The sequence below is a fragment of the Oscarella lobularis genome, chromosome 1, assembly GCF_947507565.1.
Source record: "Oscarella lobularis chromosome 1, ooOscLobu1.1, whole genome shotgun sequence".
Lineage (NCBI taxonomy): Eukaryota > Metazoa > Porifera > Homoscleromorpha > Homosclerophorida > Oscarellidae > Oscarella > Oscarella lobularis.
Window position 1 is genome coordinate 286,233 of NC_089175.1, and position 23,670 is coordinate 309,902.

Sequence of the window (23,670 nt, forward strand, 5' to 3'; positions counted from 1 at the left end):
CCAGTAACAATGTAGACACTCCTGGTCTTTGGCGGTAGTTGTCTTCAGTGGCTCTTTTTGCGATTGTCAACAGTTCTAGTCCATAAAGCTCGTTTTTAGTCTTTGGCCATTTTGCCTTGGGATCAAGCATTTTGGTAAGATCAATTCCTTGTGACTCTATGGCATCCACGTACGATTTCTACAAATACAACCATAAAGTTACTCGGCACAAATTTTTACACGGCTTACTAAATCTTGCTTCTTTTTGCTTGAGTACGGGGGCAAACCGGTACTTAACTCATACAGAATCATACCGAAGCCATAGACATCTCCCAGCGGCGTAACGATTTTATGAAAAACTTCGGGCCCCATGTAGGGTCTGGTACCTACCGACGGCCCAGTGGAATCCGCTTCTCCATCCGCGTTACCTACTATGGCAAGCCCGAAGTCGCTTAGTTTGGCTTGAAACGTTGATGACAATAAGACGTTGGACGACTTGACGTCTCTGTGTATGACGGGAAGCCTGTATTTGTTGTGAAGAAAGTCAAGTCCGGAAGCAATATCGGCACTGACGGTCAAACGAGTTTGCCAACGCAGAGGGGGTGTGTTGTCCTAATGGTTGCTATAGCATTTTTATTCAGTACTCCGTTAAATTCTTACTCGACAATCGAGCCTGTGTGACAGAGCTCCATTAGGCATGAACTCGTAAATGAGACAGAGCTCCGGCCCATCTGACGAGAAGCCTACGAGGCCGATGATGTTCTTGTAGCAGTATCGAGTCAGAATGTTCATTTCTACTCCAAACTGCTTCCGGCTCAGTTCAATTTGAGCCGGATTCAGACTAGAAGCCTATAAATGCACGAGGATAAAATAAAACGTTCATATATCGAAATAAACTCACTTTTTTCAATCGTTTGATAGCCACCTCAAATTTCTCGCCATTTTCTGAATGAAGCACCCCATGGTATACCGTGCCGAACGACCCTGATCCCAGCCGCTTGCCCCCTTCTTTGAATGGACGTTCGTTGAAGTAGTCACTAGCACGTTCGACGTGGTAATATTTCGCCTCGAAAATGGGAGAAACGGGCGGATCTTGCTTCGCCTGGGACGAGGAAGGTGACTGAGTAGGCACAAGTGGCTGAGAAGGAGTAATCGGCTGAGCAGGCTCATAGCTAGCTTCGGGCAAGTTTTCAAGACCGCGCCTTGTCAATCGACTTCTCGGCTCAAACGACGTGGATCTTGACCCGAATACCGGCTGAGGCTGATCAGGCGACCCGGTGTCTTCTACCGGGTGCACGTTCGACATTTGCGCAGGATACTGCTGATACGATTCGGCAGCACTTCTCGCTATAGGATTCTGTTGAATAGATTCAAATCGGCTTGATTCGCCAAGCGATTGCATGCCTTTCTGAGAAAGGTGAGACGGAGTCTGCGTGCTAGCTGCAGGAGTAGACGTAGTTACAGAGGCACCGTGACGCTCTTGGCCTGGCAAGAGATCCTCTAGAATTGCATCCCCCGATTTCCCTCGACTCATAAGGTGAGATAAGAGAATGTTAATTCGAGCTCTGTTGTCTGGCGGTGCATAGATTTTTGAAACCTCTTTCGCCGTTAGAAATCGTTCACATATTAGATTACTCATAATATCATCAAACAAACTGTTTAGCGCTTCTGAATACGTCGAGAAATTTAGCTGAATGTTGGACTTAGGAGGCTTTTCATTAAACCACGTGTACAGTGAATCAGGCAGCGACCCCTTGAACGCCTCTTGAAGGTCCTTGCTCTCAAATGGCAAACTTGTCAGCTCAATAAATCGATGAATGGGGTCATGCTGAGAGCCGCGGCCCGAAAAGGCCTCAATGCCAATGCGAACGCACGTTTCTTCTCCAAACGTCTTATGACAAATGGATTCGAAAAGTTGCCAAATATCTTCTCGTGCTTTCGCGGCAATTTCGCCACTTTTGGTCGTACGAAGCGTTCTGTCGTTTGTATGAACGTAGATTACAACCGCCAAATGAGACTTTCTGTACATGATTTTCAATTCGTGAAGAGCTTCCACGCGAAGGAGAAATTCACTGCCTGAGAGGAGAGCCGGACCAGAGCGGTCTTTCTGCAGAGCCCCCAAAGCTACGTCGTAAAAGACGCATAGTGGCAAAACGCCGAGATCGTCAACCTTAAAAAGAAGCGGCTCCAGCCTACAAACCGTAGTTTGATCGGGCTCCTCCCGCAAAACGCGGGGGTGCAGCTTATGGGGAACCACAAAGTAGTCCCCGTTCACTACAAAATAGCCAGTATATTCCAGATAAGACAGGATCAGCTTCTCCCTTCTTGTTAGCAGAGGCATTAGACGACTCTTTTTTACGTAACCCCCATTGAATATTTGTTTTATTACAGCCGTATTGCTCAAAATCCGCTGCTTGTATTTCTCTGGCGACGATAAGTCAATCAAGATTTCCGTCTCGGCGTCTAGCTCCACCTCATCCGACACGCCAAACCAAATTAGACCCACCTTCTGTAAACAAGACAAAACCGTTCTTTCTTCTAGCAGAAACTCTTTGGCCAAGTCAACCAAACCGATTTCTGCCAGAGAAGCAGTTTCTCCGTGAATAGCGTGGATTCGTTGATAAAGTCTGGAGACAGCGGCATGCTTTTCAGTGGTGAACCGGTGTTGCTTCAACTCATTGCCGTAGTCAATAATTGCTTTCTTCACCGATTCTTGAACCTTGGCTCGTTCAGTTTGAATAACGACGAATTCTGAACGTTCTAACTTGATCTTGTTCATAAGAATTAGGTCCCATTTTGATTTTGCAGTCTTGGCGTCCTCAACTTTATCACGTATGACTACGATTGACACGAAAAGTCCTCCTGTTCTTGCTGACCGCCTTTCTCTACGTTTAGACACAACATGAGCAATCCATTTCTGCGCAGGATCGTTTTCAAGCGCAACTGTCATTACTAGTCGACACTCGGTGTGAATCAAAATATCCAGTGACTGCCTGTTGTAGGGTAACTTTACCGTCTTCAAATTCCCAGCTGAGGTTCGCGCATTTCGTGTCTCTGATGGCGGAACGAGAAAACAAGTCTTTGGACCACTGCCCGCAAGAAGATTTTCGTCTCCGTCACTGCAGCCTGTGCTATTCACATCCTCGTCTCCTTGCCATTCGTTATCCATGGGTATGACGAAACCAGGAGGTCCGAAAGTAGCCTCCAGTTCCGTAATTAGCGATACACAAGAATCTACAAAACAGAATTAATTAAATTAGGAAAGAACACAAATTGCCTCCACCACCAACGACTCGAAAGCACTGAAAACAACGAGAAGCATGCATAAACTATTCAAAAAAGGCTACAACGTAAGCTTTCGAAATCATATATTTTTGCATTATGTCAAGCATTATTAGAGTCGTCGGAAGAGAAACTTATTGAATCGAGTACTGTTACGTTTATGATCGAACTTACCATTGAACATTGTTTCGTTATAAAACGTTTTTTGACTTTGAGGAGAAGTTCCGCAATCAACGTCCACAGGATCACCTCTAAACTCGTCCATTTGCTCACCAAAGCGTCGCTTAATGAAAGGATGCTCAGCTGCAGCATATTCACAGTCTTCAACCAGCGCAACAAGCATTCTCAATTTTTCAAAAAACAAAGATTCTTGAATTTCTTGAAATGATTCACATTGTTCATTCTCTGTTGGACAGACTCCTGACACTTCACAAATGCTACTATTCGGTTCAATTAAATCAACTACCACAACTAGTTGACACTCCGTGTGAATAATATCCATTGACTGGCTGTTGTACAGTAAAATTACCGTCTTCAAATTCCCAGCTGTGGTTTCGGCTTGTGTCGACGGCGGAACGAGATCGTTTAGCCATTTGTTAACTATGGGTATGGTCAAACTGAATTTTCCGGAAATAGCCTCCACCGTAATATGCCAATTAGAAACTGAATCAAACTCTACAAGAACCGTTGTGTAAAAAAATCTGCTACATTTGTGCGAGTCAGACTTACTATTCGAAGACGTCGCTCCATCTTGAAAAGATTTTTGGCTTTGAGTCTTGCTGTCCATGCTATGACCCCTAAATCTGTCTACTTCGTCAACATTTCGGTTCATAAAAGGCCGCCTAGACTTGGCAAAATCTTTGTTGAGTGACTTGCGCCTTCCTGAAGTTTTCCGAAACAAGATCTTCCGGAATTTTTTTCTTTGAATTGATTCATTTTCTCCCCTCTCTGCGGCACAGACTCCTGAAACTTTCTGAATTCGGATATCAGCGAATTTTGATCCCACAAAGCGACAATTAGTCAAATTCTTTATAGAGCCTAGCTTCTTCTCTGTCACTCCTTGGAAATGGTTAGCTTGCTGGTCACGTTCTTTTACATCACAGCCAAAAATACACGGCAGAAAGCAAGAAACGTCACTTCCCATCACTATTTTAAGATCATTTGTAGTCAGTAGCTTAGCGCAATGCACAGATGCAATGTAGAATGCAATGCACACGATGATTACAAGAAACCAATGCGAAGCAATCGGACAAAGATCAATTGGCAAAAACGTTGCTCTCGCCATCGTTGCCTTGGTTAAACTGTTCCTCCAAGAAAACAAAGGATGGACTGTTGCCTGGTCAGTTTCCTCTTCTGGGAGTTTGTCCATCTTTCCATCAAGAAATTGGAATTGGCAGATAAGTTTAAAATAAAAGCGCTCTTGGCATCCCGCCAACTCTTCAGAAAACTCAGCACCACAATGAATGCGCCTTACAAGAGTACAGCGGTAACTCGGACTATCAATTCTGTCCTCAGACATACTGAGTTTCTAGATCGATTTGATTATAGAAAAGAAAAGGTAAACGGAATTTCCTTACGTCATTCTCTAAGTGAGATACAAAACTTGTTTCTTTGAAAAACGTCGACCCGTGGAGTGTGTTAGTTTTTTCCGGCACTGATACAGCATCCGCATCAACTGACTGAATCAGAATAAAGACAATTAAAAGTAAACAGGGTAAATTCCTGCACAAAAGTTTGAAAACGTGGCAACGTTCTATACACACAAACAAATGACTTGATTCTGACAGGCAAAATCAATAACCAAACCTGATTTGGGCTGAATGGACAACTGATCTCGTGCCGCTTCCGTGGTGTTTCTACAAACTCCTGCTTTCCGTTCCGTTTCACCCACTTGAAGTTCACGTTGAAGTGACCAAATCTGTGACAGGCAGCCTGCACTCAACAGCTGCCTGTCGTTTTTACAAAGCACTTTTTCATTTTTTTGGTTTAAATCGCCGTCACTCGTGCAATTTTCTTTAGCTAAGTCGCACTCGGAAACTAAATCAGTGGCTCTCATCATTTTCATCATTTTCCAAAGGGTTAGTAGCAACAGCGGCAAACAACTGATAAGATGACGCTCGTTACCACCAAAGAGACGCTGCTGTTGATCAAAAGCCGACTTGCCCATCATCCGCTCTAACCAAACACTGCCATTAGTCATTGTGTCACAAGATTTTTGACACCCTAACAACTCTATAGAAGCAATAATAGCAGGTTGAGGTGGAATCAATACATCATCCACCCTGGCACCAAAAGCAGCACCGTGGTAATTAGTGGTAGGTCTGCCCTGGAGCATACTATTTACTTTCTAAAAACGTTCCAGTTACAGAAATAACAAAAGAAAAGACTCCTTACTTTCTGCAAGGAAATTACTAACGCCGTCTCATGTTGAAACATTACCAATTTTTTTGCTTCACGGTTTTCTAATGCTGATGCAGCAGCGCCGCAACTTGAAAGGTAAAGGAATAGAATAATGGTACAGCGGCGACTGAAGCCTGTGGGCAGCACATTGAAAGAAGAAGATGAATCCCGTTTGGGCAGTACTGTAACAGCACTTCTGCTTGATTTTGCACTCGTTGAGCAGACAGAAGTCAGGCTATTGAAGATGCTAGTGATACGCAAAAAACGTTCTACAAAACAAAAATAACTGACCCTTTAGGAATAGGAAGCCCAAACGCAAATCCTAACCTGACAGACAAAACTTGTAACAAAAACCTGGAATGTTCAACAAAACTTCGCAAAAAAACACTTGCCGCTTGCCTGAGACATGCAACGGCTTCTTACCATAATTAAAAACTTGTAGTAGTGGCTTTTTCCAAGTGGTACTCCTCCAAAAGATCCTCATCTTCACAAGACCTTTAGCAGCGGAAAGAGCGAAGTCCGCCGCTTTCTCACCAAGATTCAAGTTGCCTCTTATAATCTGTTTCAATGGTTGCTGATATTTCCCTTTGCCCTATTTAGAGAATGTCATGTACTCAATGCAAAAGCTGAGACTGCTTGTAGGCATACTGTAGAATTTTTCATAACACCCGTTACAAAAAATTGATCAGACTTCTTTTCAGGCTCTTCAAATTTCGAACTCTCATTCAAATTTGATTTCAAAGCCAAATTTCCTTCCAAACATGCAAGAATGAAAACCAATTTGTTGACTAAGGAAAACAAATATAATGCAAGTATCCACAACAGCTCACCGAGTTTTTGTAATGAACTATCCTGACGCGTGACAGCAGAATTTAACAAAACGAGGATTAGACCCATGTGAATTCTTCTTGAAGAAGAAAGACGGCAACAGCTCCAGTTCTTTCAAGTTAATTAAAGAACGTGATACAAGAGCATGGCGTGACCATCACGTGAACCCATGACATTATTCTCTTGGGCCTACTGTACTACAGTACTAGTCTGGAGCCCAGCTCCTTTCGCCAACGTGACCCGGGGGAAAGGCATGAAACTGGTGCACCCCGTGCGGCCCAATCAGAGGCCTACCTTGTAATTAGATGACGTCAGCCCACGCCCACGTCACATGCACACCTCCGGGTCACGAGGGCTCCACCTGTACTACAAGAATGAATCGTACCCGTGGTTCTGCACGAAATTCGCTTTATGATCACACGCCTTGTCCCGAGCAACACCATCAGTAATCCCATACATGTACTGGTAAGCAACATCCCCGTCAGAATTGCGACAAGCGCACTTTCCTATATAGACGAACAAACAATAACGATTCGTACAAGCACGCTTGGAAGAAGGGACAGGAATTCATCGAGCAGACAATACTGACGGGTCAACTAGCTTTGCCCTACTCACTGTACTGAGACTAGAACGAGAATCTGCTCAGCCCGCCACAGGCGAGTCAGCTCGCCCTCGCTGGAGGACTAGACGGCATGCGACCCATGCGACTGCCCAAAAAATCGAACCCGTATTATGGCAAACCTATGGGCACCGATACTAACATAATGAAGGCATGGCGGAACGCAAGTTCGTTTGAAGACACGGCTCCAGGCCCGATCTACCGGCGCAGAGGGACTACAACCAACTTACGCATACTGAATTCCGCAGAACTTGCGACGGCGACAACAGAATCACAGCCATACTCACGCGCCACGTTCGTTCGGGAGAATCGGGATTGGTTCGGGGCACTGGTTCGGGGTACTCACGACCATATAAGGTCAAATTAATGACCCGAACACGAGGGCGCGCGCGGGCGAAGGCGCGCGCGCTCAGGTGGGAGGGTCTCTCAAACGTGATCGGCCCCTGCCGGCAGAGGCCGGCAGATCACTGCAAGTACGTTGCGTTTCCTGACTTTGCTTGTTATTCTCCACTTAGACGTACAGATAATTATGCTTATTTTTAAGGCTGGGTGGCGAGCTATATCATCAACAACATCAACATCGGGAAAACGGCGATCGTCAGATAAGTGCAGTCATAGAATTTTTTCTCTATTTCTTTCTTTTAGCTGGCAGCTAATTGCCACTTACATTTTTGAGCCGGATTCAACAATCAACTGAAAAGTTTGCTTGATTATAATACCCTCCGAACCTTGTAGCAACACTATTTATTTCACAAACAGAATTACTGATCCAGCCTCCCAAATAACGGAAAAGGACTGAAACCTACCTAAGACTGTCTATACTAAGCCTTACTCACTAGTTCATCTAACATGGCTACCATCTAGAGAGAAAAGCCCGTCATTTCAACTTGAAACGCCTGACAAGACCAACTTTACCTCAGATGAAGACGGTCTCTTGGTGTAGTCCGTAATCGTGCATCTTTTTCCAATATCAAGAAGAACCAATCCGCTTGAATCGTTGGTTTCTCTCTTCTTGGGCCACTTTGCTTTCGGATCGAGCAACTTTGCCACATCAATGCCTTGTTGTTCTATGTACTCGACGTAGCTTTTCTAAACAACCATATTATATACCGACAAAGTAGAATTCAACAATTTTGCACTGACTAGGTCCTGTTTTTTCTTTGATGAATAGGGAGGCAGCCCAGTTCCTAATTCAAATAAAATCACGCCGAGGGCGTAAACATCGAGTTTTGGAGTGACGACTTTTTCAAATGCCTCTGGAGACATGTAGGGCCGCGTGCCAACCGTGGGACCGGAATTTGTATCTTCTGGATTGACGCTGCCTACCACTGCCAATCCAAAATCGCTCAGCTTTGCTCTGAAGTCGGTAGTCAGCAGCACGTTGCTTGATTTGACGTCTCGATGAATGACAGGCAGACGATGACCACAATGCAAAAAGCAAAGAGCTCGAGCAATATCAAGAGCGATGGAAAGACGAATTTTCCACGGCAATGGACGAGAATTATCCTATTGAATGACAAATAAAATGATAGTACGGTTAGAATAGTAGCTGCATACATACTCGACAATCTAAGCGATGTGACAGAGCGCCATTGACCATATACTCGTAAATTAGAGCCAATTCAGGCCCGTCACATGAAAATCCAAGCAGAGAAACAACATTCGGATGAATGTATCTAAAATTGTGCATTAGAAATAAATCTTTGATCAAAAACCGTCTTCAGCTACCTGCTCAGTATGTTCAGCTCTATCCCAAACTGCTTTTTGCTCAATTCAAGCTGAGACAGATTCAGACTAGATGGCTACAAAAAAATATTAATTAAGTGAAATAAAAAACGGCCAATTACAATACCTACATTTTTAAAGCGTTTGATGGCTACTTCGTGTTTCTCGCCAGTCTCCGAATGAAGAACTCCGTAGTAAACGACTCCAAACGAACCCGACCCCAGCCGTTTGCCACCATGCTTCAGAGGACGCTCGTTGAAGTAATCCGTGGCGCGCTCAATATGATAGTACTTGGCCTCGTACGTCGGACGCACGACCGGATCACCCTCTTGATCAGCACCTTCTGATGGCATTTTCTGCGGCGAGCTTTTTGCTGGAATCTCATCAGCTATCGCCGGACGAGGTTTACTTGAGTCGCGAGTCAAAGGACCGGACTCTTCAGGCTGCTCAAGAGGTAACTGTTGTCGTCGCAAAGTTGACTGTTGCGTGGAGTTGCCGAAGTAGCCATTACCGGAAAATCTATCATCACTGTGATTCTGCGTATCTTGTACGATGACCGAGCGAGATCCGATGACGGCACCAGGATTTGCGTCCTCTTGAAGATTCTTTGATGCAGAAATAGGCGGCGTGACTGGTGGCCGGACTTCAACGCTTTGCTCATGTGATCTAGCGGTAACTTCATTTTCATTTGACATGATCTCTGCCAAAACAACCTGGCCAGTAGCCCTCAGCGCTTCTAGCAACACCCGGTCACACGTCTCGCTTTTCTCCGCTATCATTTCTAGAAGACGTCTTGAGCTGAGTGGTCGATCGCCTGCTGTGACATCTCGATACTGCTTTCCGGTGACGAGGTTTTGACGTATAAGATGCCGCCATATCTTCTCAGCATTCATTCCTTCGCACAGCCTGGCAAAGTGCTTTTCAACGAGAGTCTCTTGTGGATCGTAGCTGTTGAACCAAAGATAGATCGAGGTCGCCGGATGAAATTCGTCACCGTCGTTAGATAACACCTTTGCAGAGGGAAACCCTTGATGTAGAAGATCAATAAATTCGGACGTTGAGTCGTGTGTTTTCATAAAGGCGCCGAATTGTCAAACTGCCCTAACATTTTTCAATAGTTCTTACTTGACAATCAAGCCTGTGCGACAGAAGCTCCTTAGACATAAACTCGTAAATGAGACAGAGCTCGGCTCCATCGGACGAGAAGCCTATGAGGCCGATGATGTTCTTGTCGCAAGATATTCATCCTCTCCAAACTAATTTCGGCTCAGTTCAGTTTGAGCTGGTCCAAAAGCTAGACGAGGATCAGATAAGAATGTACTTGGGTGTAAACGTAGACGCACTTTTTTTAGTCGCCTGATCGCCACCTCAAGCTCTTCTCGCCAGTTTCCGAGTGAAGCCCTCCGTGGTATACGGTCCCGAAATCCGCGCTAAAACAAAGAGCAAGATAACGCAAAATTATTGACTCTACATAAATCATCCATTTACTACTTTCACATTTGCCAGAAAGTCTTTAATTACATTCGCATTCTGATTTTTTCTAATACATTCTTGAAAGAACTGCTCCAGAGGGTTTGAAAATAGAATCAGTAATGAATGAACGTTTGGATCACTGACTGGCTAGGTTCAAGCAATCACATAGTCTTTTTCCCGTCGTGTTTAGGCCAATCAGAAATGCTGGGTAAACAGCTCCTACATAAAACTTCCTCCTTTCTACAGAAAAGATAAAGAATAGGATTCGCGTTATACTGTTGAAAAGGTGGTTTTTTCAAAAGGGCAAAAACATCCTCATTCTCTTTATTCCTATAAACAAAACTAAAGAACAAGCATTGCGAAAGTGTCGTGTTCTCACTTCGATAACTAGCGATCACCTTCATCAGTTAGACGTTCTTTTCCCAGTCCCTTATAGAAATTCTAGAGGTAGAAGATGTAACGTTTGTCCCGCGTGCAGCGGGGAGGAAGGAATTCGACGCGTTGGACCTTGGAGCAAACGAATGCAGGGACCTTCGCGATTTTTCATTCAGCGTTTTTTCTTAGGAAGAGTAGCTTCAACTGATTGCCGTGGTCGATAATTGCTTCCTTCACCGCTTCTTGAACCTTGGCTCGTTCAGTTTGAATAACGACGAATTCTGAACGTTTTAACTTGATCTTGTTCATAAGAATTAGGTCCCATTTTGATTTTACAGTCTTGGCGTCCTCAACTTTATCACGTATGACTACGATTGACACGAAAAATTCTCCTGTTCTTGCTGACCGCCTTTCTAGACGTTTTGACACAACATGAGCAATCCATTTCTGCGCAGGATCGTTTTCAAGCGCAACTGTTACTACTAGTCGACACTCGGTGTGAATCAAAATATCCAGTGACTGCCTGTTGTAGGGTAACTTTACCGTCTTCAAATTCCCAGCTGAGGTTCGCACATTTCGTGTCTCTGATGGCGGAACGAGAAAACAATTCTTTGAACCACTGCCCGCAAGAAGATTTTTGTCTCCGTCACTGTAGCCTGTGCTATTCCCATCCTCGTCTCCTTGCCATTCGTTATCCATGGGTATGACGAAACCGAGATGTCCGAAAGTAGCCTCCACTTCCGTAATTAGCGATATAGATGAATCTACAAAACAAAATTAATTAAATTAGGAAAAGAACACAAATCGCCTCCCCCACCGACTCGAAAGCACTGAAAACAATGAGAAGAATGCATAAACTATTCAAAAAAAGGCTACAACGTAAGCTTTCTAAATCATATTATTTTTGTATTATGTCAAGCGTTATTAGAGTCGTCGGAAGAGAAACTTATTGAATCGAGTACTGTTACGTTATGATCCAACTTACCATTGAACATAGTTTCGTTATGAAACGTGTTTTGACTTTGAGGAGAAGTTCCGCAATCAACGTCCACAGGATCACCTCTAAACTCGTCCATTTGCTCACCAAAGCGTCGCTTAGTGAAAGGATGTTCAGCTGCAGCATATTCACATTCTTCAACCAGCGCAACAAGCATTCTCAATTTTTCAAAAAACAAAGATTCTTGAATTTCTTGAAATGATTCACATTGTTCATTCTCTGTTGGATAGACTCCTGACACTTCACAAATGCTACTATTCGATTCAACTTCAGCACACTTCTGTGCAGGATCGTTTTTAAAATCAACTACCACAACTAGTCGACACTCTGTGCGAATAATATCCATTGACTGGCTGTTGTACAGTAACATTACCGTCTTCAAATTCCCAGCTGTGGTTTGGGCTTGTGTCGACGGCGGAACGAGATCGTTTAGCCATTTGTTAACTATGGGTATGGTCAAACTGAATTTTCCGGAAATAGCCTCCAATTCCGTAATTTGCCAATTAGAAACTGAATCAAACTCTACAAGAACCGTTGTTTAAAAATCTGCTACATTTGTGCGAGTCTGACTTACCATTCGAAGACGTCGCTCCATCTTGAAAAGATTTTTGGCTTTGAGTCTTCCTGTTTATGCTATGACCCTAAATCTGTCTATTTCATCAACATTTCGTTTCATAAAAGGCCGCTTAGACTTTGCAAAATCTTTGACGACTGACTTGCGCCTTCCTAAAGTTTTCCGAAACAAGTTCTTCCGGGCTTTTCTTTGAATTGATTCAGTTTCTCCCCTATCTGTGGCACAGACTCTTGAAACTTTCTGAATGCGGATATCAGCGAATTTTGATCCCACAAAGCCACTATTAGTCAAATTCTTTATAGAACATAGCTTCTTCTCTGTCAGTCCTTGGAAATGGTTAGCTTGCTGGTCACGTTCTCTTACATCACAGCCAAAAATACACAGCACAAAGCAAGAAACATCACTTCCCATCACTATTTTAAGATCATATGCAGTCAGTGACTTAGCGAAATGCACAGATGCAATGTAGAATACAATGCACATGATGAACACAAGAAACCAATGCGAAACAATCGGACAAAGATCAATTGGAAAAAACGTTGCTCTCGCCATCGTTGCCTTGGTTAAACTGTTCCTCCAAGAAAACAAAGGGTGGACTGTTGCCTGGTCGGTTTCCTCTTCTGGGACTTTGTCCATCGTTTCACCAAGTAATTGAAATTGGCAGATAAGTTGAGAAGAAAAGCGCTCTTGGCATCCCGCCAACTCTTCAGAAAACTCAGCACCACAATGAATGCGCATTACAAGACTACAGCGGTAATTCGGACTATCAATTCTGTCCTCAGACATACTGAGTTTCTAGATCGATTTGATTATAGAAAAGAAAAGGTAAACGGAATTTCCTTACGTCATTCTCTAAGTGAGATACAAAAGTTGTTTCTTTGAGAAACGTCGGCCCGCGGATTGTGTTAGTTTTTTCCGGCACTGATACAGAATACCCATCAACTGACTGAATCAGAATAAAAAAGACGATTAGAAGTAAGAATAAATTCCTGCACAGAAGTTTGAAAACGCGGCAAAGTTCTATACACACAAACAAATGACTTGATTCTGACAGGCAAAATCAATAACCGAACCTGATTTGGGCTGAATTGACAACTGATCTCGTGCCGCTTCCGTGGTGTTTGTGCAAACTCCTGCTTTCCGTTCCGTTTCACCCACTTGAAGTTCACGTTGAAGTGTCCAAATCTGTGACAGGCAGCCTGCACTCAACAGCTGCCTGTCGTTTTTACAAAGCATTTTTTTTGAATCGCCGTCACTCGTGCACTTTTCTTTAGCTAAGTCGCATTCGGAAACTAAATCAGTGGCTCTCATCATTTTCATCATTGTCCAAAGAGCTAGTTGCAGCAGCGGCAAAAAACTGATAAACCCTATAAGAAGATGAAGCTCGTCACCAAAGAGACGCTGCTGTTGATCAAAAGCCGACTTGCCCATCAGCTCTAAGAAAACACTTCCATTAGTCACTGTGTCACTGTGATGTACATACAATACAAGCGTTCAATTATATAACCTGCCCTTCTGTTAGGAATTTAGAATGTTAGATCTGCTACTTTTGCTAATTCAAGTTAGTTAACACACAGCGTTTTAGTAAGAATGAGAAACGAGCGTCTTTAATAACACATCCAACGTCACTCACTCGAGCAATTCAAATCAGATCTGTTTTGCGGTGAGAACTCAAGATCAACGTTCACTGCTGCCAACCATAACAACCATAGCGTGAGCATTGAGAACATAAGTCTGCCAGACTGAGTCTAAAGCAAAAAAGAGCAAAACTTAGTGTAGACCGCCGATTATCTGAACTGTCAATTATCTGAAATCGGTTCAAAGTCACGTGGTCACGTAAATTGCTCACGTCAGGCTGTCAACACTATCTAAAACCGATTTTGGCAACAAAAAGCTTTTGCTTGTCTTTGCAAGAGTAATAACGATTATCCCAGCTTTTCAATTATCCTAATTCCAGGATAATTGGCGGTCTACTGTATTTCATCCGCCCGTTCAAATGTCAATACAGTATTACTGAGTGCACGGTGGTGAGTGAATGTCATTGTCTTCGCTTTGGAGTTCCATAGAACGCGCTGTAGAGCGGCAATATATACTTAGTAGTGAGACGGTACTTCGATCTCGCTAGAACAGTGTCAAAAATAATGTCTAATGGACGGGGTCAGCCAGATATCGATCGTACGTCACCCCAGCATCGGAGAAAAAGAAGACAGCTTACGCAAAATCGCTCTTTTACGACTGAGTCGCTGTTCGTCGGGCGTGCGAGCATTTTTTTCGGGCGTGCGAGCAATGCGAGCATTTTGTTCGGGGTCCGTGCTAATTGGAGGGAGTTCGTCTCTAAAGCGAGTCCGTCTCTACAGCGAGGAAGTAAACATCGCACCTTGTAAAGAGATTTCCATTTCCAGTCTTCTCCGTAGTCCGGAACGTGCGACATGATAGATGAGCTCATGTCTATTAATAGAACTCTGTCCAAAAGTAGGCGGATCTTGGGGCGTGTCCGTACCAGACCCTCGAGTGTCCTCCGGGACCTCACGCGAGAGGGCAGAGCCGTAGAGAGAGACGGTTCTGGGGGGTTATATCTATGCGTGTGTTTTCATAAAGGCGGTCGGTTCACTGGACGGCGGAGACTCCTGGGTGTGTGTGCTTTTGGAAGATAAAAATGCCGTAATATTTATAGTAGAACACAGACAGCCACGGTTAGCCAGGAGGTTTGGGGGATGAGTCCTGCACAGATAAAATTTACAATATGGAATTTTGCTAGCAGATAATCCATGTGAGATGTTTATGAAGCAAAAGGATCGGCATTGCAGCTCGGCTAATAATAAGACAAGTAGTTGCCTCTCCAATGGTTATCACCGTCTCCTGTTGGCATTGTCGGAAGTGCAGAAGAAGACGCTTGCATTGCAGTTATACAACTACTAGTACGACGAGCCTCTCCAAATTGTTCTCTCGGCAGCTGCGGAAGTCTCGTCACGTTGTCTGCACGAGAAGGTGAAGGAGCGCTAACGCTCACAGGATCATCATCATCATCTTGATTGTACTGCGGTTGCGCGGGCAGCAATTGACGATCAATTTCAGAAGTGATTAATTCAGCCAAACCACGGTAGATAATACCGCGGCCGCGTTCTGCTGACGGAAAAGCTCTCGCCATAGAGGGCAAAGCTATTCTCGACTGCCTGGAAAGATCGGCCAATAACTGCATCGCTTCCAATAACGGAGTTTGAGCGCTCGTTTCAACAGATGCCGGAGGAGTAGCCCTACCGTGGTCCTCTTCGTCTGGCATATCTAAGAGTTCACGAAGAATTGCGTCTCCTGTCTTTCCTCTCCTTACAAAATAGTTTAGTAAAACATTCGCTCGAGCTTTTAGGTCCGAAGGAGCGTGAATTCTTGAAATGTCCTTATTCGATGCGTAGCCTTTAGCCACAAGTCCGTCCATGACGCGATTAAAATTAGAAGTTAAATTCAGCCTTTCTGAATAATAGTGAAACTTTTGCTGTACCACTGAAGCCGGTTCGGTCTCATTAAACCAAGCATATAGAAACTTCGGAGGAGACTCTTGATACGCAAATTTAAGAGCCTCGCTCTCGCTGACGGAGTTCACATCAGTCAAATCAATAAAGTGAAGAAGATCACGAGCGTCGTGACGATCAAAGGCATCTATTCCAAGCCGAACGTCGCACATTTTGTCTCCAAATGCTTCGCGACAGACGGTTCGGAAATTTTCCAAAAGACGGCGTTTTACTTCTAAGCACACGCCGCCAGTCTCGGTCGTTTTAAGAGTTTGGTCGTCTGTTCTGATAATCATCACCGCTTCCAAGTGAGATTCTCCGTACGCTATCGTTACTTCATGGTCTGCTTCCACGCGCAGGAGAACTTCATTTGCATAGAAGTGAGCAGCATGAGGGTACTCTTCAAGAGTACGCAACACCACATTGTGAAAAACAAAACGAGGCAATATAGCCATATTTTCCAGTTGAAAAATAAGTGGCTCCAACCTGACACAATTTAATTTTTGTGTCACGTGCGAGCGCACGCGTAGCTCGCATGGAATTACAAAATAATCCCTGTGCGAAAGGATATATCCCGTGTGTTCAAGAAACGATACGAGCAACCGGTCCTCTTCGGACATCTGGCGCGACAATACACTTTTCCTGACGTAGCCTTCATTTAAAATATGCTTGGCTACAACAGCGTTTCCTAGAAGCTGCCGAAGATTCTGTTCAGGTGAGCTTAGGTCAATCAGAATGCGACAGTCGGACGTCGCTGTATCTGCGAGGCCTTCATACCAGATAAGACCAAAATTTCGCAGATACGTCAGCATTTCTTTCACTGTCATCGACGCCTGGGCGGCTAGGTCAGATAATTCAATCTCCGCCAAAGTTGCTATTGCTTTAGACACTTTCAGTTTTCCTAATTTTTTACGAATCTCAGTAAGAGATTGGACGAGTTTTTCTGGTACGTTTTTAACAGACTTTTTCATAATTTCTTCTATTAAATTGCCGTTTTCAAAGGCAACGACGGTATATTCATTTTTGCCCAGCTCACTGTTAAGTTCCAACCACTGCTCCAATTGTTCAACCGAAGAGTGTTTTCCTTTACTGTGAACTGCAAGTACTAAGACATGAACCTGCTTTTCAACCAGTTGCCTTTTTTCGAGCTGAGACAAAATCGGAACAACTAACGTCGGCATCCTGTTTATATCGGCGTCTACCGTTATTACCACTTGGAAATCCGTATTGAGTAGCATTCTGCTTGACTGATTGTTCCAAGGAAGTTTCACTGTCTGCACGAAATTGATCTGCTCTGCCGCTGCTTGCTCCCTTTCTTCTGCGGCTTCCCTTACCGAAGCGCTGTCTAACTGAAGAGTACTCCCGTCTACGGTTTCGTCACATCTTTCAACCAGATAACAGTAAGGCGGGGAATGATTCACGTCAACGGCAGACTGTTCATCGGCGTGATCGGAAGAAACAGAATGCAGACTCTCGGACCATAAGTTGATGTTGTCAAAAGGAACAATGAGAGAGGGCACGCTGAAAGCTGAGAACGAACCTGACCAAGAGAAATACTTTATCAGACGGATGACGCAGTAATAGTGCAAAATGCTCACCTTCGGTGCGTGATCTGACAGAACCAGAACCCTCATTGTCACATCTGAATCTTAGGGTATCCTCCAAATTTTTTGGAGTGTGAATAAAGGGTCTTGTAGATAGCACAAACCCGTCATCGGTTGCTTCAGACCAAATAGCCAATTTCTGCAAGAAGTCAACTTTGTTGCGTTCGCTAAAAGACTCGTTCTCAGAAATTTCGGTTGGAGACATATCATATAATCGGAGGCCGCAAAAACGTCTTTCACCCAAAACCTTCTTGTTAGACGGACAGTTACTTTTGTTATTACAGATATTTAAACGAGTTATAGCCATTAAAGTCATCGACGCCTCAAGGAGAAGGTGTAATGTGAAACACATGAAGACTTCTACAGCAAGGAAAAAAGGTACAAGCATCCCCGCCAGCCACTTTTCAGACATTTGCGGCACTTCTGCTGCAGATGCATTGCCCGCAAAGTTCCAACACTTGTGGTACAACCTAGCTACGCCACTCAAATGACCGGCGCGACTCAAATTTCCTGCGGGTTCAAAGGTACTAATGACGATGCTATCCTCTTTCGTCCCTTCAGTCCATTTTCTGCTGCCAAGTTTCTAAGGAAAAACGAGCTGAATTCGCAAACAACCCGTACGTTGATCCGTACCTGTCCAACAATTTCCAGTTCAGAAACGCTGCTAAAAGCCAACTGCTTATTAAAAAGCAAAATACCTCCACCTCCAGAGTCTAAAGATTAAGTTAGCCCGAGCACATCATACAATTAAAGCTAAAGTACCGTACCAATATTATGCGAGGGAAGACGAATAAAAAGCAACGTTAATATAAAAAATAAAACAGGGAAAGGCCTCTCAGGAGTAGACCAAAGCCATTCGTTTCCACCTGCCCATTCTTTCGAACGACTGATATCAATAAATGAAGTCCGTTCATCTAGCCAAAATCCAAGGTTGACCATCAACGTAACTGCAGCAGTACCAAACTGATCTAGAGAAAGTATATAAGCTACGTCACCATACACAAACTAAAAAAGCAACTGTGATTGACTAGTAAACAAATGTAAGACTGCTTCCTGAAGCTTATCATACATGCAAATTACGCAGGCCGTTTTTACCTTGACTACTCTTTCCCCTGGACCATTCATAAAACACCTCACGCCCTGTCCAAGCAATTTCATCTATTGCTTGTTCTTCATGGAGAATGTGCATCAGAGAAGACTTCATATCAGAATAATTGTCTGAATTCTCTAGCTGCCAACAGAAACTATAGCAAGCGCAGCCCTCTTGGACAACAGTGCTTTCCAAGAATTTCATGACGGAAAACGTTTCATGTCCTTTTAGCAAATTCATCAACGCAGATGCCATGTTTGTCCATGTATCCAAAAGTTCTTTTTTCACTACTGTTACAAGAGCTGCTTCTACCCAAACAATAACCATAGCAACTTGCAGCAGAACCTCAACGGTAAACAGGTACAAACAAAAGCAAGATGTGACTATGCCCAGCAAGACGCCAATTGATATTTCACTGTATTTCCTTGTCACTAGCATAGAAGATGAAGAAAATCCTTGTGATAGAGTAAACTGAGAAGCATTTAGGATCTTTCGACCACCTGGAGAAACCCAATTAGTACGCCTTTCTTTATTCTCTATAGACGAAGAAGCTTGGCTATCCGCGCGGCTTAGCAAAATCATCAACAAGAGAAGGATGCCCCACGTTACACATTTTTCCTTCGACAATTTGCAATTTGCCATCTAAAACGAAGAAGAGTAAGTTGAATCGCGTGATAGTATCGTACTCGTACGCTCAGCTCAGCGAAGGTTTGTGAGGCCCGAACCGCATACGGGATTACTAGGCAACTGAGTTCGGGCATAGATAGATGGTTCGGGCAGGGCAGGGAGTTCGGGGGGCAGTTCGGGGCCGTCCGTGGCCGAACCAAATACGGGTAGCCTCGTCCCCGGATACTTAGAACACGAGGCAAAATACGGAAATGACAGAACGTGACGTGGGGAGTCTGCTGCATCACATATAAAAAATAGCTTGAACTAAAAATTTTAGCTCACAGCTAAACTCTGGCCATCTGACGTACGGTAGATGCAACTAGAAAACAGACGACTTCATAGACCTACGTAACAGCAGTTACGTCAATGATACTGATACTACATCTGAGTCTTTAGTTTCAAGTTAGCAACATCAAGCAGTTGCAAACCTGTGATTTTCCCTTTCTTTCCTTTTTGGCCACTAGGATCTAACATCGTCTTAGTTAGATCAGCGCCCTGCAAGTAAACAAGGGTGAACAAGAGCTATTAGCTCAGCTGAAGACAATGTTGTCTTCATAAAATTCAGAGACTTTTGGTCAGATCCCAAGGTATCTGACTCACCCAAACTTTGTCACGCAACAAGTGCCCTGAGCCCCTGTTCATAATTTGTGCGTCTATTTAGGTAAACGAAAACGTTTGCGCATGCAAGCGCACAACGCCATTTAATCTCTAATACATATTTCCACCGTAGTATACTGCACCATTTCACATCGAAAAATACGAAAAGGACTGACACCTACCTTAGACTGTTTACACTAAGCCTTACCCACTAGTTCATCTAACATAGACACCATCTATACACAGAAAAGCGCTTTATTTCAAACATGAAGCACCTGACATAAACAAATTTTTACCTCAGATGCAGACGGTCTCTTGGCGTAGTCCGTAATTGTGCATCTTTTTCCAAAATCAAGAAGAACCAATCCGCTTGAATCGTTGGTTTCTCTCTTCTTGGGCCGCTTTGCTTTTGGATCGAGCAACTTGGCCACATCAATGCCTTGTTGTTCTATGTACTCAACGTAGCTTTTCTAAACAACCATATTACTGACAAAGTAGAATTCAACAATTTTGCACTGACTAGGTCCTGCTTCTTCTTCGATGAATAAGGAGGCAGCCCAGTTCCTAATTCGAATAAAATCACGCCGAGGGCGTAAACATCGAGTTTTGGAGTGACGACTTTTTCAAACGCCTCTGGAGACATGTAGGGCCGCGTGCCAACCGTGGGACCGGGATTGGCATCCTCTGGATTGGCACTGCCTACCACTGCCAATCCAAAATCACTCAGCTTTGCTCTGAAGTCGGTAGTCAGCAGCACGTTGCTTGATTTGACGTCTCGATGAATGACAGGCAGACGATGACCAGAATGCAAGAAGCAAAGAGCTCGAGCAATATCAAGAGCGATTGAAAGACGAATTTTCCACGGCAATGGACGAGAATTATCCTATTAAAATGACAAATAAAATGATAGTACGGTTACAATAGTAATCAACTACATACTCGACAGTCTAAGCGATGTGACAGAGCGCCATTGACCATGTACTCGTATATTAGAGCCAATTCAGGCCCGTCGCATGAAAATCCAAGAAGAGAAACAACATTCGGATGAATATATCTAAAATTGTGCATTATACATAAATCTTGACCAACAACTGTCTTCAGTTACCTGCTAAGTATGTTCAGCTCTATCCCAAATTGTTTTTTGCTCAATTCAAGCTGAGACAGATTCAGACTAGATGGCTACAAAAAATATGAGGTGAAATAAAAAACGGCCAATTACAATACTTACATTTTTAAAGCGTTTGATGGCTACTTCGTGTTTCTCGCCAGTCTCCGAATGAAGAACTCCGTAGTAAACGACTCCAAACGAACCCGATCCCAGCCGTTTGCCACCATGCTTCAGAGGACGCTCGTTGAAGTAATCCGTGGCGCGCTCAATATGATAGTACTTGGCCTCGTATGTGGGACGCACGACTGGGTCACCCTCTCGATCAGTATCTTCTGATGGCGTTTTCTGCGGCGATCTTTTTGCAGGAATCTCATCCGCTATTGCCGGACGAGGTTTACTTGAGTCACGAGTCAAAAGACCGGACTCTTCAGGCTGCTCAAGAGGTAACTGTTGTCGTCGCAAAGTTGACTGTTGCGTGGAGTTGCCGAAGTAGCCATTACCGGTAAATCTATCATCACTGTGATTCTGCGTATCTTGTACGATGACCGAGCGAGATCCGATGACGGAACCAGGATTCGCGTCCTCTTGAAGATTCTTTGATGCAGAAATAGGCGGCGTGACTGGTGGCCGGACTTCAACGCTTTGCTCATGTGATCTAGCGGTATCTTCATTTTCATTTGACATGATCTCTGCCAAAACAACCTGGCCAGTAGCCCTCAGCGCTTCCAGCAACACCCGGTCACACGTCTCGCTTTTCTCCGCTATCATTTCTAGAAGACGTCTTGAGCTGAGTAGTCGATCGCCTGCTGTAACATCTCGATACTGCTTTCCGGTGACGAGGTTTTGACGTATAAGATGCTGCCACATCTTCTCAGCATTCATTCCTTCGCACAACCTGGCAAAGTGCTTTTCAACGAGAGTCTCTTGCGGACCGTAGCTGTTGAACCAAAAATAGATCGAGGTCGCCGGATGAAATTCTTCACCGTCGTCGGAAAACACCTTTGCAGAGGGAAACCCTTCATTTAGAAGATCAATGAACTCCAGCGTTGAGTCGTGCGTTTTCATAAAGGCACCGAATTGTAGGTCGCTCATCAGGCGATGTTTGCGTAGGATGGCATTGCCGTCATTCACGAGTAAGTCCTTGACTCTGTGACAAACTCGAGCGGTGTCTGTCGACACAAATGACTCGTCCTTTGACTGCACAAGCATTGACATGAAGACGACGCCACTTCGAAGTCTCAGTTCGAGAATGTGAGATTCTATGCGAATTCTCGCGGCGTGGTGATAGCAACAAGGCGCTCGAGGATATTGCTTGATGAGTAAGCCAACGAGGAGATAGAATTGAGACTCTGAGATACAGGGACTGTTCTTTGAGCGAATGATGAGAGGTTCTGTTTTCAGATATCCTTCTGGCTCCTCCTCCGACAGGTGTTTGCAAATCAAATAGTGGGGTACTATGAGTCCCTTCAGCTCATTGGACGGCGGGGACTCCTGGGGTATGCTTGACACCGATGATTCTAGCGCTTCTGGAAGAATAAAAATGCCGTAGTAGTAGAACACAGAGAGCCACGGTTGCAGTTCTTTGCTCTCCTGCAAAACGCTTTGAGCCACGTGGTGCGGAAAAAGGCCGCGCTTTTCACATGCTTCCTCAGCCGCACGTGAAGAGTGTAGAACTTCGGTTAGAACGTCTCCCATACTGCTAGCATTGATGAGATGATAGGCTGACGTCGTTTCACTTTGATTTGTGTACTTCAACGACGGAGAAATAAAGCCTCGCTTTTTCAGATGCGTTATTGCTTCTTCTGAGTGCCCAGACCAATTAAGTAGGTCAGCATGAGCAATAAACGAAGAGCCACGAGCAGATAAGTTCACTAGGTGTTGCAATAATTTAGATGAGGCACTTGGGCGATTTTCTGGCACGTCCCATTTCAGCAACGCCTTAAATTGGGGATTCTCAAAGAGTGTCTTTTCAATGGCATCCTGAGGAGAAGTGAAAATCTGGACGTCAGAGAGCGCTTCCTTAACTCTTCTTCTGAAAATTGACGTCCTATTGGAGTCAGAGTCACATAGCCCAATCACTATCACTTGTGGACGGTCTTGACCATTGTCATCAGCTCTTAGTAACGCTAGAAGGTTATAGAAATCTTTTTCGAGCTCTAACCGGTCTTCTCTCTCCTTTTCTCCAAATAAATATGATGGCAGAATCGATGAAACGGAGACAGGAATGACAAACGGCATGGCCACTGCGTTCAGTAGCTTTGTGATAACGGATTCCATCAGAGGCCATCGTCCTGCGGAACACCAAGTTTGCTTCGTGCCTTGAAGTGTCCCCAGAAATTTTTCACAATATCCGCATTCGTGCAATTCAGCTTGGGGAAGATCGCCAGGTATTGCTTTCCTGAAGGTCGCAGACGCTTTCTTGTCACTTGCAACGATAGTGAAACAGGCATAACTAGTAGATGTTTCCCTTGGCGGAGAGAACGCCGTATCTCGTTCGTCTGCTGAAACTTTGCTAAAGCTCGAGCGGTGTGGAATTTCTGGACTGTCCTATTTGATCGGCAGTTCGTCAGTGTCGATCGAACTAAGTTTGCGCAAGCGCGCAAACCGCCTACATACCTTACGTGGAATCTTCTATTATATCCCTCCCTGGTGGAATCATACACGTACACGTCTAATCTCTGATATCGTTCGCCCTACATTTGCCCATCTCACCCGAAGAGCAGCCTCGCAGTTTCATCGCCCGAACCAAGCCCACTGTCTGTTCGGTTCCCGAACCAAGTTTGCGGAAGCAATGACCGCAAGTTTGGGTGGGCGTAGTCTATTTTTGTTCGGGGTTCGGCCCCC

The 23,670-nt window shown here is 44.4% G+C and overlaps 3 protein-coding genes across 22 annotated transcripts; all 3 read right to left on the reverse strand.

Moving 5' to 3' along the window:
* Window position 1: 1 nt before the first annotated feature.
* On the reverse strand, window positions 2-7,446 carry LOC136197193 (uncharacterized; the record flags this gene model as incomplete). Its single annotated transcript, XM_065986911.1, has 14 exons — window positions 7,339-7,446; window positions 6,875-6,995; window positions 6,310-6,449; window positions 6,085-6,253; window positions 5,989-6,015; window positions 5,656-5,930; window positions 5,068-5,608; window positions 4,839-5,014; window positions 3,991-4,789; window positions 3,436-3,936; window positions 881-3,213; window positions 640-828; window positions 229-591; window positions 2-178 (listed from the first exon to the last, which is right to left on the reverse strand). Coding segments are annotated over exons 1-14 (5,862 nt in total), but the record flags the coding sequence as incomplete, so codon positions are not given.
* A 387-nt stretch (window positions 7,447-7,833) lies between these two features.
* LOC136192910 (interleukin-1 receptor-associated kinase 4-like) lies at window positions 7,834-19,538 on the reverse strand. Of its 17 annotated transcripts, none has more exons than XM_065981683.1 (16): window positions 19,145-19,538; window positions 18,458-19,094; window positions 18,130-18,330; window positions 17,996-18,075; window positions 17,357-17,945; window positions 14,753-17,298; window positions 13,886-14,700; window positions 13,326-13,688; window positions 13,097-13,272; window positions 12,253-13,047; window positions 11,667-12,200; window positions 10,686-11,445; window positions 10,583-10,636; window positions 10,325-10,525; window positions 10,177-10,263; window positions 9,585-10,127 (listed from the first exon to the last, which is right to left on the reverse strand). In XM_065981683.1, the coding sequence occupies exons 1-6, from the start codon at window positions 19,361-19,363 to the stop codon at window positions 15,065-15,067; spliced, it is 3,960 nt and encodes a 1,319-aa protein (XP_065837755.1). In that variant the 5' UTR covers window positions 19,364-19,538; the 3' UTR covers window positions 9,585-10,127; window positions 10,177-10,263; window positions 10,325-10,525; window positions 10,583-10,636; window positions 10,686-11,445; window positions 11,667-12,200; window positions 12,253-13,047; window positions 13,097-13,272; window positions 13,326-13,688; window positions 13,886-14,700; window positions 14,753-15,064. The 17 variants fall into 17 exon arrangements, with proteins under 17 accessions (XP_065837836.1, XP_065837860.1, XP_065837868.1 ...); XM_065981700.1 differs by having other exon boundaries at window positions 13,886-14,000; window positions 14,630-17,298; XM_065981675.1 differs by having other exon boundaries at window positions 13,886-14,000; window positions 14,468-17,298.
* Window positions 19,539-19,757: 219 nt separating this feature from the next.
* Window positions 19,758-23,583, reverse strand: LOC136193056 (uncharacterized). Of its 4 annotated transcripts, none has more exons than XM_065981847.1 (7): window positions 23,443-23,582; window positions 20,947-23,373; window positions 20,824-20,897; window positions 20,658-20,772; window positions 20,239-20,601; window positions 20,015-20,188; window positions 19,758-19,954 (listed from the first exon to the last, which is right to left on the reverse strand). In XM_065981847.1, exons 2-7 carry the CDS (start codon window positions 23,101-23,103, stop codon window positions 19,916-19,918), a joined length of 2,922 nt encoding a protein of 973 aa, XP_065837919.1. In that variant the 5' UTR covers window positions 23,104-23,373; window positions 23,443-23,582; the 3' UTR covers window positions 19,758-19,915. The 4 variants fall into 4 exon arrangements, with proteins under 4 accessions (XP_065837919.1, XP_065837926.1, XP_065837934.1 ...); XM_065981862.1 differs by lacking the exon at window positions 19,758-19,954 and having other exon boundaries at window positions 20,052-20,188; window positions 20,239-20,282; window positions 20,338-20,601; window positions 23,443-23,583; XM_065981854.1 differs by lacking the exon at window positions 23,443-23,582 and having other exon boundaries at window positions 20,947-23,434.
* Window positions 23,584-23,670: the final 87 nt, after the last annotated feature.